General features: G+C 42.7%; 1 protein-coding gene across 4 annotated transcripts in view; it reads left to right on the top strand.

Annotated features, from left to right (window-relative positions):
- The window catches only part of SNX10 (sorting nexin 10), a 41,782-nt gene extending 23,567 nt beyond the window's left edge, over positions 1–18,215 (top strand). For all 4 annotated transcript variants that reach the window (XM_035129286.2, XM_035129287.2, XM_060280700.1 and 1 more), the window contains 4 exons: positions 689–789; positions 2,999–3,097; positions 15,272–15,484; positions 15,914–18,215. In XM_035129286.2, the coding sequence (XP_034985177.1) occupies positions 689–789; positions 2,999–3,097; positions 15,272–15,484; positions 15,914–16,001 (501 nt within the window). In that variant the 3' untranslated portion in view covers positions 16,002–18,215. The remainder of the gene's footprint in view (positions 1–688; positions 790–2,998; positions 3,098–15,271; positions 15,485–15,913) is intronic.
- The last annotated feature ends 381 nt before the right edge of the window (positions 18,216–18,596 follow it).

Genomic DNA, 18,596 nt, shown 5'->3' with positions numbered 1-18,596 from the left:
ACATGATCCTTTCCCTGTTTATCAGATCTGATGTAATACTTTTGGTGGCTCCACAAGCCCTTCAGGTTTAGCTGTGGACTCGAGCTTTTAATGTGGCAGGCCCTGACCTGCGGAACTCCTTGCCAGTAGAAGTTTGGCCGTACGATCCAGAAAGGGCCTCTGCCAGCCAGCTCCTAACCCGATGGTGTTTGACATACTGTGTTTTTAGCCTGCATGCTGCCTTGTGATGTTTTCTACGAAAGTGCCAATAATGCCTCGGCCCGTATACCTGAAGGAGCGTCTCCACCCCCATTGTTCAGCCTAGACCCTGAGGTCCAGCTCTGAGGGCCTTCTGGCGGTTCCCTCATTGTGAGAAGCAACGTTACAGGGAACCAGGCAGAGGGCCTTCTCAGCAGTGGCAGCTGCCCTGTGGAACGCCCTCCCACCAGGTGTCAAGAAAATAAACAACTATCTGACTTTTGGGAGACATCTGAAGGCAGCCCTGTTTAGGGAAATTTTTAATGTTTGATGTTTTATCATGCTGCCCAGGCTTTCATCCCAGGAAGGTCACTTTACTGCCGCTAGTGCAGCAGTTTGACTTCACCCTCAGAGGCACACTCCATTGGATGGATGCAAACAATGAAGTTCTTGGGTATTGGGAAGGTGCTGTATCTTTGAGTCACGTTGAACAAGTCCTGTTTCTTTACAGACAAACAGCATGTGCTTTACGAGGAAAACGTCTTGCGTCCGGCGGCGCTTTAGAGAATTCGTGTGGCTTCGCCAGAGACTTCAGAGTAACGCAGCGCTAATGTGAGTCAACGTCCAAACGTTTTTGAAACTTGCTTTATTAAAGCGTACACCTAGCCTTTTCCCTCTTCCAAAGGGTAGGTTAAAAACCTCATCCCCCCCCTGAAAGAGGAATAGGAAATGTAGGCTTGATATAGTGCTGTGTGGGGGAAGAAGCGATTGATTTTTCTCGCCTCCTTGTCAGGACCGGCCCTACCGATAGACGGAGTGAGGCAGCTCCCACAGCACAGGAGATGTTGGGGTGGGGGAATTGTACTGTGTGTGCCACATGGCCTGCACCCTAGCCTGCTTCCCTCAGGGCATTGAAGGCTATGCTCTGTTTCCAGTGTCGAAATAAGATTCAAGTGCCAGTTCAGTTGGCTTTTGCATGCAGGCTGTCCAAGGCTCTTTCTTGTCCTTTGCCTTGGGCAGCAAAATATATTGGACCGACCATGCACCAATAGTGTTACCGTATTTTTCGCTCCATAGGACGCACCTAGTTTTTAGAGGAGGAAAACAAGAAAAAAATGTTTTGCTTTCTTGAATTGTCCTAGGCATAGCAGCCAACTCCTAAAGGCCTAGGTGCCTTTGCCCCCCCCCCCCAATTAAATATTTGAGGAAGCTTCTTTTGCAAAGGGAGAAAGCTCCTTTTTTTAGGATCAGCTCAAAGTTGTGCAGTTTTTTTGCAAATGGGAAAAGCCCCATTTGGGGGGGGGGTCAGCTCAGTTGTGCATCTTTTTTGTAAAGGGGGAAAGCTCCAATTTTTTTAGGATCAGGTCAAAGTTGCTGAGTTTCCTTGCAAAGGGAAAAAACCTGTTTTTATGGGGTTCAACTTACAGTTCTGCAGCTTCTTCTATAGGAAAGGAAAGGGACCCATATCTACAGTTTCCAGACAGATAATCTAATCAGCCAGTCACATGCCTCCCTCTGTAGACAACAATTGAGGCCTAGGCCATGCATTCGCTCCATAAGACACACAGACATTTCCTCTTACTTTTTAGGAGGGAAAAAGTGTGTCTTATGGAACGAAAAATACGGTATATGTTTGCAGGGTAGGGAACGCGGAGAAGAAGGAAGCAAAGGCTTCCATTCAGACCATCCCTGTAGTGCCTCTGCCTTTCCCAAGTCTCTTGTGCTATTAATAATATCCTGTATTATTTATGAAGTCCTTGACGTTTCGCTAAGAGCTGTGCAAGGTAAAGGATGCTGAACGTTTTGCTAAGTGCCTGGGAAATAATTAAAACAGACAGGTCCCTGCCAGAACAACTTAACATATTTTTTTTAACATGGCACAAAGGAAGGAGAACGTTTTGTGGATGAGGTGCAGAGGAAGCTACAACACCAGTCATACATGAGAAGGGTACCCATTCGTTCAGCAATGCACATGCAATCCCAGTTTAGTGTGGGTAATCATGAGCAAGCTGTGATCTTTGATTCTCATTTGCTGGCCATAGTTTGTCAATTCAGACATCGCACCAAGCCATAGCTGAGCTCTCTTAGCTATGGCTTTGTGTGCTGTCTGAATCGAACTACTGTTCTTAGGAACAGATACCACATTCAGAACACTCCTCTGCCAGTGAAACTATGGCCTTGAAAGCACATAGGGCCACCCCATTATGGAAGCCAAGAGGTCTGAGCCAGTGCCTGCATGGGCCATGCCTGGGAACCAACCGTATGTCACCTTGTTTTCCAAGATGGGAGGATAGCGACGTAAGAAAAAACTAATTGCTGAGGGGAGGGAGGAATAAAGGATAGGAGAGGTACCGCCACCTAACACTTCATGTATCAAATGAAGGAGAGTGTAGTAGCCCATGGAAGCTGTTGCTGCAGTGTATCGGCTAATATTTAGCTTGCCCCAAAACGGCTCATTGTTTTTGCCGCAACAAGCGAACATGGCTGCAACTCTGAAATTGGCTGCCAAGAGTGTGTGACTGTTAGCTTTGCCGGGTGTTAAGTAGTTGCCCATAGAAATCCCAAGTCAGTATTGTTGCATCTTTCTCCATCTGAGTCCAGCAATCCTTTTAACCAGTGCTATTTTTCTAGAAAAGGAGGTGTCGGAACTCACCAGGAACACTTATAATGGCAATGGCGCCCACCTGAGAGGTGCCGAAACTGAGTTCCGGCTGAAAAAAAACAACCCCTGCTTTTAACAAACAAACCCACAAAAGCATTTTTATTCATGTTTTTCATTTTGGGCTACTCACGCTTTCTGGTTTGTGTGTGTGTTTTAAAGACAACTGCCAGAACTTCCAGCCCGAACGCCCTTTTTCAACACCAATAACCCCCAACATGTGGACCAGCGCCGACAAGGCTTGCAGCAGTTCCTCCAAAAGTGAGTGCGCTTGCTTCTTCTTCTTCTTCCCGTTTGGTAGTTTTATTGTTTAAATGAGGTCATTAATTTCCGGGGCCCTCATCCCTTGTACACGACAGCCACCTTGTGGCCACAGTTGTGCATTTGCACAAGATCTCCCAGGTAAGGAGCTGCATAACGTGGCTCCATTCCTGTATTGTTTTGTTTCTGGGATTCCTCTCCCCCTTATCCTTTGAAGCACGTACAGTATGTTTTTCTTGAAATGTGATACGATGAAGAAACTAAATTGCCACTTCCTGGTGCAAGATCAACAGACTTAAAATAGGCAAGAGGCTTAAATTATCCTTTTTTTTGCAGCACAAAGAATATTAAAACCTTACTTAAATAAAGAGGCAACATATGTATTGTGTTCGGTCACTTGAGCATTGCAGCATCAATGGGAGTTTCATGGCAATAATTGCTCTTTTTTAATATTAATTTTTAGTAGTTTTCCAAATTTTTACACCCCCCCAAAATTAATTAGGTTTACCACTCCCGTTACAAACATATGTCCATTACATTCCTGATGTTACCATTTCATTCTTCTTCTTCAATCACCTTCTCAACCTTCTACTATAATTGCTTTTTTAATGTACCTGCAAATTAGAAGCATAGTCCTCAGATTTCATAAGAATGTAAGGAGAACCTGCTGGATCAGGCCAATGGCCCATCTAGTTTAGGATCCTGTTCTCACAGTAGCTGACAGGTGCCTGTGGGAAACCGCCAAGCCGGACCCGAACTCAAGACCCACACTCTCCTCTCCTGTGGCTTCTAGCAAGTGGTACAGTGGTACCTCGGTTTAAGTACACAATTGATTCCGGAAGTCCGTACTTAACCTGAAGCGTACTTAACCTGAAGCGAACTTTCCCATTGAAAGTAATGGAAAGTGGATTAATCCGTTCCAGACGGGTCCGCGGAGTACTTAAACTGAAAGTACTTAAACCGAGGTATGACTGTATTCAGAAGCATTGCTGGCTCTGATTGTGGAGGCAGAGCTGAGCCAACTTGGCTAGTAGCCATTGAAAGCTTTATTCTGTATGATTTTGTTCAACATTGCCTCCTGTGGCAATGAGTTCCGTAGCTTAACTATATACTGTATGCAGCTGTACTATCAGTTCTGAAACTTCCAGCCTGCAGCTTCTTTGGCTGTCCTTGAGTTCCAGGGTTGTGAGAGAGGGAAAACGACTCTTCTCTGCCCACCTTCTCCATAATGTTATAAAGGTCTATCGTGTTAACTTTTCTCTAAACCAGTGTTTCCCAAACTGGGGCCTCCAGCTGTTTCTGGACTACAGTTCCCACCATTCCTGACCACTGGTCTTGCTAGCTAGGGATGATGGGAGTTGTAGTCCATAAAACAGCTGGAGACCCGAGTTTCCCGAGCTCTAAACTGAGAAATCCCCAACGCTGCAAGCTTTTCTCATAGGGGGATTGCTCCATCTCTGTGATCATTTTGGTTGTGTCCTGCAAGCATGCTGCTGCTGTCAAAATGGTGAAATTGATTAGTGACCCTCTTGAAAATCAGTGGTGCCACCATGGTTGGACTTGGGGCAGACGCCTAGGGCTCTGCTCAACAGAGCAGCTTAACACTGTAAGACCATTAAGTCCACAGTGGTCCTAATGGTCACATCCTGTGTACAGTGGTGCCTCGACTTATGAATTTAATCCGTTCCGAAGGCAACTTCGTAGGTTAAAAAAATTGCAAGTCGAAAAGTGCCATTGGAAACGCGATTTCCCATAGAAATGCATTGGAAACGGAAAAATTCGTAAGTCGAAGCAACCCCATCTAAAAATTCATAAGTCAAAAAAACGCTATCTAAAACCGCCACGGTTTCCGTTCGGATGTCGAGAAATTCGTAAGCGTGCGGCCATTTGCCCCATTCGTAAGTCGGAAAATTTGGTTGTCGAGTCGTTCGTAAGTCGAGTCTTCCTCTAGGCATGTGTTTGGCTACTGAGAGAATGGGATGCTGGCAGGGCCAGATTTAGATTCGATGAGGCCCTAAGCTACTGAAGGTAATGGGGCCCTTTATATGCCCAGCTGTCCTTTGTCAAGAACAAATTGTCGCTGTTTTTTGTGTTGAATATATGCTACATGGTAATTTATGGACCTAATAGGTATCTAAAGCCATTTGCACATAACAAAATATGTATTTTATCAAAGTAATTGTTGAACTTATATTTTGGAAATGTACATCCAGGTTTTTTTTTCCTTTAAATTATTTTGCCCCCCCCCCCCCAAGAGAGTGGGGCCCTAAGCTGTAGCTTGTTTAGCTTATACGTAAATCTGGCACTGGATGCTGGACTCAATGAGTCTATGGCCTCACCCACCAGAGCTCCCCGTATGTTCTTATATAAAATTGCGACGGTCGTAAATCCATTCACCAACCCTTCTTCACATGGCCAATCCATTTTTGATGGCCGTTCAGCGGTTTAAAAGAATCTTGTTCAGGTCTATGGGCCAACAATTTTTTCAGCTGTAAAAACAATCCTAGTGTAATACAGTGGAACCTTGGTTCGCGAGCTCAATCCGTTCCTGGAGTCTGTACGACTCCTGAAACGGTTCAAAAACCAAGGTGCGGCTTCCGATTGGCTGCAGAAGCTCAAGCGGAAGCCACTGCGGATGTTCGGCTTCTGAAAAAGTTCAAAAACCAGAACACTTACTTTGGAATTTTCAGCATTTGGGAGCCAAAAATACAGGTACCAAGGTGTTTGAGAACGAAGGTATGATTGTATTGTGTTGCTGGTATTAGATGCTGTGAATAGCACTGTCTTGTAATAATGCTATATAATTACACTCCATTTTTGCTCTTGGCATGCTCAGAACAGTTTGGGCTTTTTCATGCTTTTTGCCAAAATGAACCTCATTTCATATTTAACCCCCTGTCCCCTCCACACCTTTAGCTTCTGTCCTGTCCCTTAAAGCTTCCCATAATTTTTCTTCACTGCAGTGAGATTACCTAGGAAAGATCCAGTGAGGGAGAGCCCTGATGTACTTACATTGCCTGCAGCTGCCATTTTTTACTGGCGCAGAGGACTCGTATTCATAAGCAGGATTTATAACGTCTGGGAGGAACAGCTAGGATTATAGCTCCTGTTACAGTGTTTATACAAGCATTCCCTTCCATCCTGTGGCCACATAAACATCAGCGTGCTGATCGTCTGATGGAGGATCCGCCTTGGGGCGTCGCAAACTGGAAAGGCTGGGGAATCCCCCATCTGTGCAATGCGTAGTGAGGGGTGTGGAATCCTGTATTTATGTTCCTTGGCTCGTGGAGTGAACAGGAAGATGGAGGACGAGGGAGTTGCATTGTGTAATGGAGCATAATGCATAAATAAGGGATTCCCTGCCTTTCCAAGGTGCAAATTCCCTAGAAAGGGAAGAAATGCTCAAAATAAACATACCGATTTTCGCCCAGAGATGTAAGAGAACTACTACAGCCAACAGGAAAATTGAAAACTTGTTCCTAAATTAGAATTAAGAAGCCTCACTCACATAAGAATAGCCTCTGAATGGCATATAACAATTTCCTGTTCACAAGCCATTTCTCCGCCCACAAAACACTTCTTTTCAGGGTCAACTGAGGGCCACAAAATGCCCCTGGATTCCCCCGAGGGGCCATCAGTTGCTCACCCCTAGAAATATGCACAAGACTGAACAGCGTTAGGGATACCTGTATTCGTGAGACAACTGTGCAGACTGGTTTTTCTGCAGTGAATATAGCTTTAAATTATTTTGCGGGGTTGGATCAAATGTTTCCACGGTTGAGGTTTGCGGGCTTGTGGAGCTTGCTTGCCAAAGTCCCCTGGCTCCAATCCCTGCCCCCTGCCTGGATCCCTGAGGATACAGAAGAACTAAATGGGTTGAGAGGCAGCTCCTTCTGTTTCAGAGGAGCTAAAGGTGTTCAGAGGCCTGGCGAGTGGAATCTTGAGGAAAGGGACAGAGCATCTCCCGCAACATTGGGCATGCTCCGTTCTCCTCCTTTGAAAATCTAAACCAGAGGCTGGGTTTTTATTAAAGTGAACGAGCAGGCGCCCCCAATTAATTAATTTTTGCACACAGGCTTTTCGTCTCTCTCTGCAGAGCCAGCGCAGCACCAACATAAATAAAACGGTCTGCAGCTTTTATAAAAATAGCCATGCTGTTTCGGTGCCAAGAAGCTGCTTATAGTCTGAATCTCTGGAAACGGAGGAGGGCAGCGGAAAAGCCGCCTAGGGTTCGAGTTCCAACTTTCTGTGGGGCTCCCCCCCCCCAAACTGCATCTGAGGAGAGTGAGAGGTTCCTGACTAGAATGTAGACCAAACCATAAGTCCAGAATCGCCCCCCCCCCAGCCCAAATGTTTGTTGATAGTGTCTGGCTTGGATGGTACATCTACCCTCCTTGAACAGATGCGCAGTCTATGAACCCCCCCCCCCAAAAAAAACAAATTTCTGTACACACACACAGAGAGAGAGAGAGAGAGAGAGGGAGAGAGAGGGAGAGGGAGAGGGAGAGAGGGAGACTAGGAGGCTCAATGGTGCCCCTCTGGAGGTTTCACCTGGGGCAAAAAGAAAAGCCGGCTAGCCCCGCCCCCCCAATGGCGCTGCCCCTTGCTGGGAATGGCAACAGGTTTTTGTTTTTTTAATATACTGGATTTTCTGCAGAAAGGGTGAGTGAGTCTGCATAACATTGTGGGTTGTGGAATGTGTGCTGGAATTTAACGCCCACAACATCATGGGGACAGGGCCGGGTTTAGGTTTGATGAGGCCCTAAGCTACTGAAGGTAATGGGGCCCTTTATATGTCCAGCTGTCCTGTGTCAACAACAAATTCTCGCTGTTTTTTGTGTTGAATATATGTCATATGGTAATCATATAGGTATCTTGGGAGCCCACACAACACAAAACACTGTTGCTGTATGCACTGGTGGAGGAAGAGGAGTGCGGGGGGGGGCACGGCAGCACAATTCCAGTGGGGTTCCATCGTAGCTGCCCCCCAGCCCGCGCTGCCCCCATAACACGTTCTCCGCCTCCAGAACATGCGCCAGCCCCGTCCCTGCCTGCTTTCCGCCCCCCGGAACTGGCTGTATGTAGGTTTTGTTTTGTTTTTTATCTTATATTTTGGAAATGTGCATCCAGTTTTTTTCCCCTTTAAACTTTTTTTGGGGCCCCCAAGCTATAGCTTATTTAGCTTATATGTAAATCTGGTACTGCATGGGGATACTGTTTCATACATTGGGGTCCTGCAGCAGAACCCCTCTGCAAAACCCCCTTTCTTGTATTTCTTTCTTGCTATTAACCACCTTAGGGTAAATATTTTGGATTTTAAAACAAAAATGGCAGTGAACCAAATTCTACCCTAAACTATAAGGATGGCTATTTTTTTTTCTTTTCTTTTCCATGAGATAGCTACTGTACTAGAGAATGTATTTGTAAATGCAACAAAATGAAGGAGGGGTTTTCCAATGTCGCAACAAAAATGTCAAAGCCACAGGAAGCAATTAAGATATTATGTGAACAAGCGAACAGAAACAAAACCTACCGTGGGCAATAACAAACAAGGTACACACTGTGTACAAGACACCGAAATTATCCAAACAGTACACTCCAGATAGGAAACAAATCAATTCTCCAATAAATATGGAATGAAACTAGCTTCATGCTTTGCCAACCAATGTTGAGAGTATGTATGGAGAATGGCAGCTAAGAACCCCGTATTCTTAGAGCACGAGACCCTTAATCTTAGGGTTGTGGGTTCAAAAACCACGCAGGGCAGAAGATTCCTGCATCGCAGGGGGTTGGACTAGATGACACTTGTGGGTCCCTTCCAACTCTACAGTTCTAGGATTGCCTCAATTCTCTAGAAGAATTTCTCTCTCTCTTTCCAGGTAGTGTCAGTTCAATGGACCCTGAAAACATACATGTAATTTGTATGCTACCTTTTTATTACGCATGGAAAGCTCATTTCAGTTTTCAATTTTATTTTGTTTAAAATATTCTTTTATTATTATTTTTTTGCATGGTGTTTTTTTTTTTGGTAAACTTTTCTGTAGTCTCTGTTTCACGAAGATTCCTGCTGAAACATCAATGTGTGTGCATTCAATAGAGGGCACCAGAACACAGGCTGTGTTTGCTTGTTTCTGCGGTCTTGTTTCTCCCCCTCCTCAGCCGCTCCCTCCCTTCCGCTGCCTTCCCAATATAATATGATGTAAATGGGCTGAGTAAATTTGTTGAAAACAAAATCAGAGTGTTAACCTTCTGCACACATGCAGGCCTGCATCTGTCACTATATTGGGTTACAGAAGATACAGGAAATCTTTAGTTAGGATTAAGTTGCGCTGCTCAGCCATATGCTCTCCTCCATCAGAACAGTGTGTAATATACCTAATAAAATCATGTTGAAAAGAACCAGATTTTGGCCTCTGTCCAAACAAGACCAACCACATGTTTTGCCTTTATTAAAACATACTTGTTTTTAGCTCGGAGAGGAGAAATTTATTCTGATTTGCGCGTCCTGAGCCCTCTGCGGATGGTCTAAAAGCAAACATTGCGGAGATTATTTTATGCCCAAACTGTTCTTTGGAGCAGCTAAAATGTGGGTTTAGGTTCCTGTTCCAGCAGAGATTAGGATCTTCAAAAGCCTCTTTGCATGCAAATGCTCCAGGCTTCATGTGAGTCGGGATCTTGACCCACAAATATAAGAAGCAACAGAGAGTGCCTCTGAGCATGCACAGACTGGTCTTCCCTTCCACCACTAGGTAGGGAAGAGTGCGGCCACTAAGCAGGCCTCAGGCCCTTCATGGGTCCGTACAGGTGTGTACGCAAATGTGAAATCTGTAATACCCTTTGATTGTATCCCACTTTAATAAGCGCGTTGAAGCCTCACATAAATCAAACTCCCAACTATTAGTTCTTCTGTAAATTCAGGTGCTCTGCAGGTGTTGCCATTTTGGATTTGGCTGGTAACATCAAACTGCGGTGTGAAAATTTAGCCCTCCTTCTCCCTGTCCTGTCTCTTGCCCTGAGATGTTTTCCTTGAAAGATAACCCGCTCCCATCAGCCAGGTTAAAAAAAAAAAGGTAAAGGACCCCTGGACAGTTGAGTCCAGTCAAAGGCAACTATGGGCTGTAGCGCTCATCTCGCTTTCAGGCCGAGGGAGCTGGTGTTTGTCCACAGACAGCTTTCCGGGTCATGGGGCCAGCATGACTAAACCGCTTCTGGTGCAACAGGACACCGTGTTGGAAACCAGAGTGCACAGAAACACCATTTACCTTCCCGCCAGAGCGATACCTAGTTATCTACTTGCACTGGCATGCTTTTGAACTGCTAGGTTGGCAGGAGCTGGGACAGAACATTGGGAGCTCACCCTGTCGTGGTGATTTGAACCGCCGACCTTCTGATTGGCAAGCCCAAGAGGCTCAGTGGTTTAGACCACAGTTTAGACAACCCCCTTTGTGCTGAAAGAATGTAGAAGGAGAATGACTGCCTTGGCTGTCCCTGCTAACCCTCACTGCTGATATAAAGGGTGGTCATTTCTCCCACCTTGTATGCATGCCAAAGGGGATATGTATAGAGACCCTCCAGGCAAAGGGGAGGCCCTGAATGGGCCTAGATCTCCCCTCAGATGTGCCTATGGTAGCATGCATGCAGAACCCCTTCTCGCATGTGCTGTGTTCCCCTCAGGTACAAGGCAGGGAAGCAAGACATTTACAGCTACATGTAGTTAGTTCTACAGTAAGCCTGAAACTTAGAAACTTAGAATTGTAGAGTTGGAAGGGACCCGAGCGTCATCTAGTCCAACCCCCTGCAATCCAGGAATATTTCACCCAATGTGGGGCTCGAACCCACTAGGGCTGGGCATCATATATTGCCCCAAAACTGGTTTGAAGTCTATACTGTGATACCGGTTTTCATAATTTTTGACCTGTACATCGCAAATCATTATGTGTGTGTGTGTGTGTGCGCGCGCGCACCTACTAAGCAGAAATCGCAATGCGGGGGAAAACTCTGAAGCCAGCCAGTGCCTCTACATACCTCCATCCTAAATTCAGACATTGTGATATACAGTGGAACGTCTACTCATGTACGGAATCCGTTCTGGAGGTCCGTTTGTGAGTCGATCCGGTTCGCTGGTAGAAGCGCCATTCTGTGCATGAACAGACAGTAGAAGCTGCTTCCGCAAATCACAGCAGACCTGGTATTTACCTCTGGGTTTGCCGTGGTCGTGAGTCGAATTGTTCGTGAGTAGGGGTAAGTCGAGGTTCCACTGTATCGGTATATCATGATGTTTAGCTGGTGATATATCACAATGTTGAAAACCAGATACAGTGGTACCTCTGGTTACGAACTTAATTCGTTCCGGAGGTCCGTTCTTAACCTGAAACTGTTCTTAACCTGAGGTACCACTTTAGCTAATGGGGCCTCCCGCTGCCGCCACATGATTTCTGTTCCCATCCTGAGGTAAAGTTCTTAACCCGAGGTACTACATCTGGGTTAGCGGAGTCTGTCACCTGAAGCGTCTGTAACCCGAGGTACCACTGTATCGCCCAGCTCTAGAACCCGTGACCCTGAGATTAAGAGTCCGATGCTTTACCGACTGAGCTATCCCAGCATTTAACGTGCACATTCAGATTTATGCGCTTGGCAATAATAATAAAAATGGGGCACAGGAATCTAGGGGAAAAAGACTTTGGCAATCCTTCCCATCATTGCACCCAAGGTCTTTTAAGGTGATTTTGACATTAGGCACGATTCCCAGAACATAACCCCCAGGGCTTACCATACATTTTAACTAGTAGACTCTCTTAATGCAAAAGATGTCAGAGCCCCACGGGTTCATTTCATAATAAAAAGCTTGGGGGAAAGATGATTTTAGGGCATGTGGGTGAACAAAACCCATATTTCAGTTCACAGGTTGACGCAGCATCGACATGTTTGCATCGCCAAATTCCTGTACCTGTTGTTTAAGGAGCATCTTTCTGATTTATTATTTCTGGTACCTTCACTTCTTTCATAACCTCCAGATGGCACTATTAAGCAGAAAAGAGAATAACTGTAAAATAACGAGCCTAATGCAAAAAAAAATAAATAAATTGGAAATTGAATTATAGCTATTGGGGTAGGGGCAGGGAGTGAGGAGGGGGAAGAAGGTAGCCTTGAGGTGCTGACTAACCTGTGCTTTTATCACTTTTGTTTGCTGTTCCCAAGTGTTAGGTTACCAGCAAGGTAATAACAGGGCTTCGTTGGTTCAAGGCTTAGCAGAATTGCCCTGGACACGAAATAAAGCTAAAATGAATTTCTGTCCAATATCATTGGCATTAGTGCTCATTACTTTTGTGGCGCAACGCCTCAAACCATCAAAAATCAATTTTAAAGATTACCGATTATTTTATAAAGAAAATAAAATACATTTCAAACAGCAACGAAGCAGTAACACAGTATACTCTCATGAACAGTTACTCAGGCTTTAGTTGGGTGGCAAAATCCAATTTTTGACATTATTACAAAAAACCCGGCTGAGAACTGAATTGTATGCGTGCATGCTGTATTCAAAAGTCTTTTTTTGTTACAGAACTCTGAATTTAAAAATAGGGATGTCAGTATGTTGTTTTAAAAAATCCTATGTTCTTTCTGATCTTGCAACAAATTTAGAAAGCAAGCACTGATGATATTTTCCTTTTATAAAAACAAACCAACCAATGCTACTGCTTTTTGTGTGAATTATAGAAGCTACTGAAAGCATCAAGAAAGGTTTCTGAGTAAAGATTAAGACCTACTGAGTTCGATGGAAGAATTGAGCAAGCCGGTCCCTTTCTTCCATGTAAAATGCTTAGCTTTGGCTACAATTTGATCCGTTGTTTATTAACAGAATTCAGTATATCGCATGGCTTTTAGATGTTTTGGAGTTAAGAAAAGTCATTCGTACGCTATATACTATTTATGTATTTCATTTATACCTCACATTTTATCCAAGAAGCTCAAGTTTGTGTATGTGGTTCTCCCCCTTGTCATTTATCCTCAACAACCCTATGAGTAGTCTAGACTGAGCCAACGACTGGCCCCAAGGTCACCCAGTGAGTTTCATGGCTGAGTGAGGATTTGAACCCGGGTCTCCTAGGCCTAATCCAGGGGTCAGCAAACTTTTTCAGTAGGGGGCCGGTCCACTGTCCCTCAGACCTTGTGGGGGGCCGGACTATATTTTGAAAAAAAAATAGTGAACGAATTCCTATGCCCCACAATGCATTTTAAATAAAAGGACACATTCTGCTCATGTAAAAACATGCTGATTCCCGGACCATCTGCGGGCCAGATTTAGAAGGTGATTGGGCTGCATCTGGCCTCCGGGCCTTAGTTTGGGGACCCCTGGCCTAATCCAACACTAACCACTGCACCTCATAGCAAGTGGGGTATTTGGAGATTTGCTGTTGTTTGGATAGTTGCGGGTAGAAAAAGGCTACTCCACTCACCATTAGGAGGGTAACAGCAAGCCAGAGAATATTTGCTTAATTCTTCGTATCTCCCCTGCCTCGTTGCAGTTGGAAGTGCTCAGTAAGATGTGTGGCATATTGATGGCCGAAGGTATAGTTGCACTCTGAGCAGACCCATTGAAAACAATGGACTTCAAGTCATCCGTGACTTTTAAGCTCGGCCATTTCCATGGATCTACGGTTGACTATAAGCATCCTCTTCAGTTGCATTCCTAACTCCACTTACCTGTGGGTAAGCCCCAGTGAATTCAGTAGGCCTTCCGAGAAGACATAGTTAGGATTGTGTTGTACGCAGGATTTCGCCGCAGGGCAATAAACCCCAATCCATTGGTGCTCATGGACAGCTGATGTATATGCAGGCATTCTTAACCTGTCTGAATGCAGTATTTGAAATCTACGGCACTCAGAGTGGGGTGGGAGGCCATCCCCTTTCTTTTCAGATAAATATATATAGCCACCCCTGTTTTGTTTCAGGTAGACATAACTGATTTTGGCTTAACCATCTCATTTCCTTTTATTCACCTGACACTGGAACCATCCCACTTCCTTCTTTGATCTTCATAATAATTAATACTTAATTAATTATAATTAATACTCCAGATTTCCAGGCCTAGCCTATTTATTGACTCGCTAGGCTTTTGATCAAGACGCATTATACTGTATCAAGCACCGGACCCTTATGAGTGAAGATTTTAATGACATCGTCTAGTTTTAATGGCCAAATGACACTTGAGACAATCAGAATGTGCTTTTATGCTAACCTTCGGTAGGGCAGGCTTTAGCTGAACGAATGATCCCTTAGAGAAAATTGTTTACTTTGATTGGTTTCAGAATTGAAAGTTTTTTTTGGGGGGGGGGGGCTAGATACTATGAACTATTTATTAAAACAGCTAAGCTTATCTGTGTAGTATTTTAAGGACCCAATTCTCCAGTTACTGGGAGCAGACCACTTGCATTTTTAAAAATGTTTTGCAAAAACCAGATTAGTTCTGCCAGGGAGAGGGAGGGGGAGAATGTTGTTACTGTTTAATACAGTTTGTGCTAATTGCACATTTAGTTGAATTAAACATTTTGTGCAGAATTGAATGTTTTTTATTTTAAATGTGTGCGTTGCAATTATATTTTTTAAAAAATCACTAAAATGTAAGGTTCCCTTGCTCCAGTTTCCACAAATTACTTTATCAACCTGTGTAACAGTAGATAATAATTGCACATGGCATTCAATTTGTACATATCTTTAAAATACATATTTTTTGCATTTGCGCATTAGATGATTTCTGTTTTACAGAGGCATTTGAAGGTCCAGATCTTACAGCGCCTTATACTTAGTAATGTTTTTGATATGCGTACAAAGTAACTGATTCTGAACCAGTTTCCACAGTACTATGCTATTTCAGCCCTTTCACCCCAGCCAAAAAAGTAATTGATCCACATGGTAGTAGCAGATGGTTAAATGGAAAAAAATGCCCTTGGAATTATTCTTATAACAGATGTTCAAAACTATTAGTGCCATGCTTTTATTCACCTAAAAGTCCAAATAATTTATTTTAAAAAAGCACACATCCAACTATGCCAACATATATACTGGATTCAAAACTGTATTGGAAGTTAAGTTTTAAATATTTTTAAAAGGAAGACAATGTTGAAAAAATGATCTTGGAAGGTGGTTCATTTTTTCTCTTTATTTTCTTTAAAGGATTCTGCAGAATCCTCTACTGCTTTCAGACAGTAGACTTCACCTCTTTGTACAAACCCAGCTGAACCCAGAAGACATTGAGGCATGTGTATCTGGACACACGAAATATTCCGTTGCAGACGCAATCCACGAGTTTGCCTGTTTGAAACGACGGTTTCCTGTAGAAGACGAAGAGAGGAAAAAGGAGAATTATGCAGATTCCGATTCCGAAAGGTTACTTCCTTACATTTTGCTAAACATGCACATATGATAATAAACACAGTTCACTTTTGTTGTTGTTGATGCAATGCTAAGATAATGAAAAAATTAATTGACTGAGATTTTATTGAGCTGTGACAGCTCATCATAGAAGTCTTCACATACACCTCCACACTGAATTAATGAATGCAGTAGAAATTCAATTATCTGCATTCTGATTATGTGAATTTCATTTAGTCAGACTTGAATTATTCGCGTTTAAATTATCTCGCTAAAAAAATATCCAACTGCACTCCAAATGGCTAATTAAAAGTCCAAATTTCCTGTCTCTCTTTTGTGACTGGGGATAATTAAAGTTCTCCTCTGTTACTCAGGCTTTGAGTGTGTTGTGAAAACCAATTTCCTCTCTCTTCTTTCTCTCCCTCCCCCTTTTTTTCTCTGCAGTTCATCCTCAGGGCTTGGACACAGCAGTGATGATAACATTTCCCATGGATGTAAAGGAAGCACAGACAGAGTTCCTGAAGAACCCTGAAATATCATTTATGTGTTGCCATCACTCAAATGACAGATACACTTCTTCTATCTTGGTTGAGAGTTACACATGACATAGACAGACCATGCACCCAACTTTGAAGGGATGTCTTTTCTCAGTTTTCAAAACAGCCTGTTCATTTGCTAGGTATGCATTTTGTAGCCTTTGTTATATTGAACGATACACATTCTGTCTGCACCACAACACCTAAATCAATGAGATTTCTTAATGTGATAACTGTGGGGTTCACTGTAAAGGAAAGGAAAGGGGTGGGGGTGGGGAGGCCCTGGAATATCAACATTCTGGGAATCCACAAAAGATATTTCCATTTGGCATTTTAAATGGTGATACTGTGGTGGTCTTTCTACGGTGGTGTTGACGACATAACTCTCTTGCAACGCAGAAAATCAAAACGCCATTCAGTCATAAGGTAGCGGAGGAGTAAGTGACCAAATGGGTTTTCTGAAAAGTATGTTTCGTTATTAAGCGTTCACCTTGAAAGGGAACGCTTGGGTACAATGCTATATGGCCAGTTACAGGCCATGAATTAAATAGGCTTAACAGTGCAGTTCTGTATATGTCTACTCAAAAGTAAGCCACTTTGAGTTGAGTTAGGCTTACTGCCAGGCTGCAATCTACTTGGCAGTAAACCCCAGTTGAGACATATATAGTATTGTGCTGTAATCCTGCCTAACTGTAGCAACAGGTCTTACTTTTTGTGTGTGTGGCTAAGAAACACATGTCTTGTGAAGAGGCCTATCATTAAAAAACCCTGTGCTGTTACATGGAGATATATATATATATATATACACACACACACACACACACACACACACACACACACACACACACACCATTTTAAAGTGAATGTTCTTGCAGGAGGTTGAAGGAAGGGAACACATTAACCGGCGAGTAACAGAAATAAACTTCTGGATGAAAGCTTACTGTATCACTGCAGATGTTTAAAGTATCTAGCTTGGCAGTGCCATGAATTAATTTGTGTATGTTTTGACAGCCCCACTATAACCACTGGCACTTCATCCAAAATTACATTTATTAGGAAATAAGTTGCGTTCAAATCTAGTAAGGCTGAAATCCTGTTCCTAGGTACCTGGGAGGAAACCTCCCTGAACTCAGTGACCCTTACTTCCGAGTAGTCAGGAATAGGATTGCATTGCAGTTGTGTTTTAAGGGTCAGGGTGAGTTTGGGGGATAGGAATGGGGAGGACAGATAACTGCCACGAGCCAATGATTTTTGTGTGCATGTGATGTCAGCATTTGCACTTCATTAAGTGTCTTGCAGATAATATTTTTGTTGAACTGTACAAAAATATCCAGGGGCTCAAATCACTGAAAGGGAGCTAGCAGCAAGATACATATTTCGGCTACTGTTGGAAAATAATAATAATAATTTGCGCCATTAAATATGCAGTGATTGGAATTGTTGCTGGGAAAAAAGCAACAGACATCAAATAGGAAAACTGCAGCAGTGACTAAAATGAACTGGAAAAAAGGACATTGTTTACTTTTTAAAATGACATCGCTGTGCTCATTACTGTTAATTTGAAGCAATTTGTGCACTTTAGATTTAGTAGTCTGCAAAGATACCAAGCCTAAAAACCTCTCAACATTGATGTGATTGTACTTACTTGATATTTTGTCAATCGATAGTTGATATTTAGTTATTTCAGCCTGAGCATCATTTCAGAATTTATTCAGTCTCGAGTTTGGGATTTGTTATGGTCAGAGTGTTGTTTGCTTTATCACACATTGCACAAATTTACATTTTGTATTGTTACTGTGTATTATTTGCTTCCTATACCTTGGACAGCTGCCTTTCACACTGTAACTGTGATTTTCTTTTCTTTTTTGTACACCAAATATTAGTGTAATATTTAAATGCTGACTCTTCTGTCTTCTACCTTTTTAATATGTGTAGAAAATGTTTGTATTTTGTCACATTTCAAAATAAAACATCCTGTAAGTATTTTATTATTTTATTCTTTATTTAAATGCAGGGTGCTGACTTGCTTCAGGCTAACATTTGTGGTGTGTTAATGATGAGATTTACTATAATATTTTGTTTTCTAAACATATATCATTAACATTCCCCTCTTTTAATGTCAATTAATTCCCAGCTTTTAATTTTTTTAATGCTTTCCCTTTTTGTGTACATTCAAAAAATAAAGGAGAAAGAAATGTTATATTTCCAAAGTTTATATTTATCTATTATTTCATGCAGGCTAACAACTCTTAAAATATTTTTGTTCTTTGTTGGTATCTATTGGTAGTAGGAGCAAGATGTTTTTATTATTTAAAAAAAGATTTACACTTTTTTGCATGACACACAACACCTTACAAAAAAATTTTTGCAACAACTTGGTATTTGGAACAACTCAGCTTTTGCAGGAAACAAGAAACAATACACATTTTTTTTCATTTTAATTAAACAGTTTAGGGTCTTTCCACACACACACACAAAATTAAATTTATGCGTAAAGCACTTCTTTTTTTAAAGTACTCAACTCCTTTGCTTCCTGGTAGTTATAAAAACATTAACAAAAGTGTTTTCCTTCATAGGAAACTAAGTGTTTT

Source organism: Zootoca vivipara, chromosome 12 (genome assembly GCF_963506605.1).
Source record: "Zootoca vivipara chromosome 12, rZooViv1.1, whole genome shotgun sequence".
Classification (NCBI taxonomy): Eukaryota; Metazoa; Chordata; class Lepidosauria; order Squamata; family Lacertidae; genus Zootoca; species Zootoca vivipara.
The sequence above is the reverse complement of the archived record's forward strand: the minus strand, read 5'-3'. Positions and strand labels throughout refer to the sequence as shown.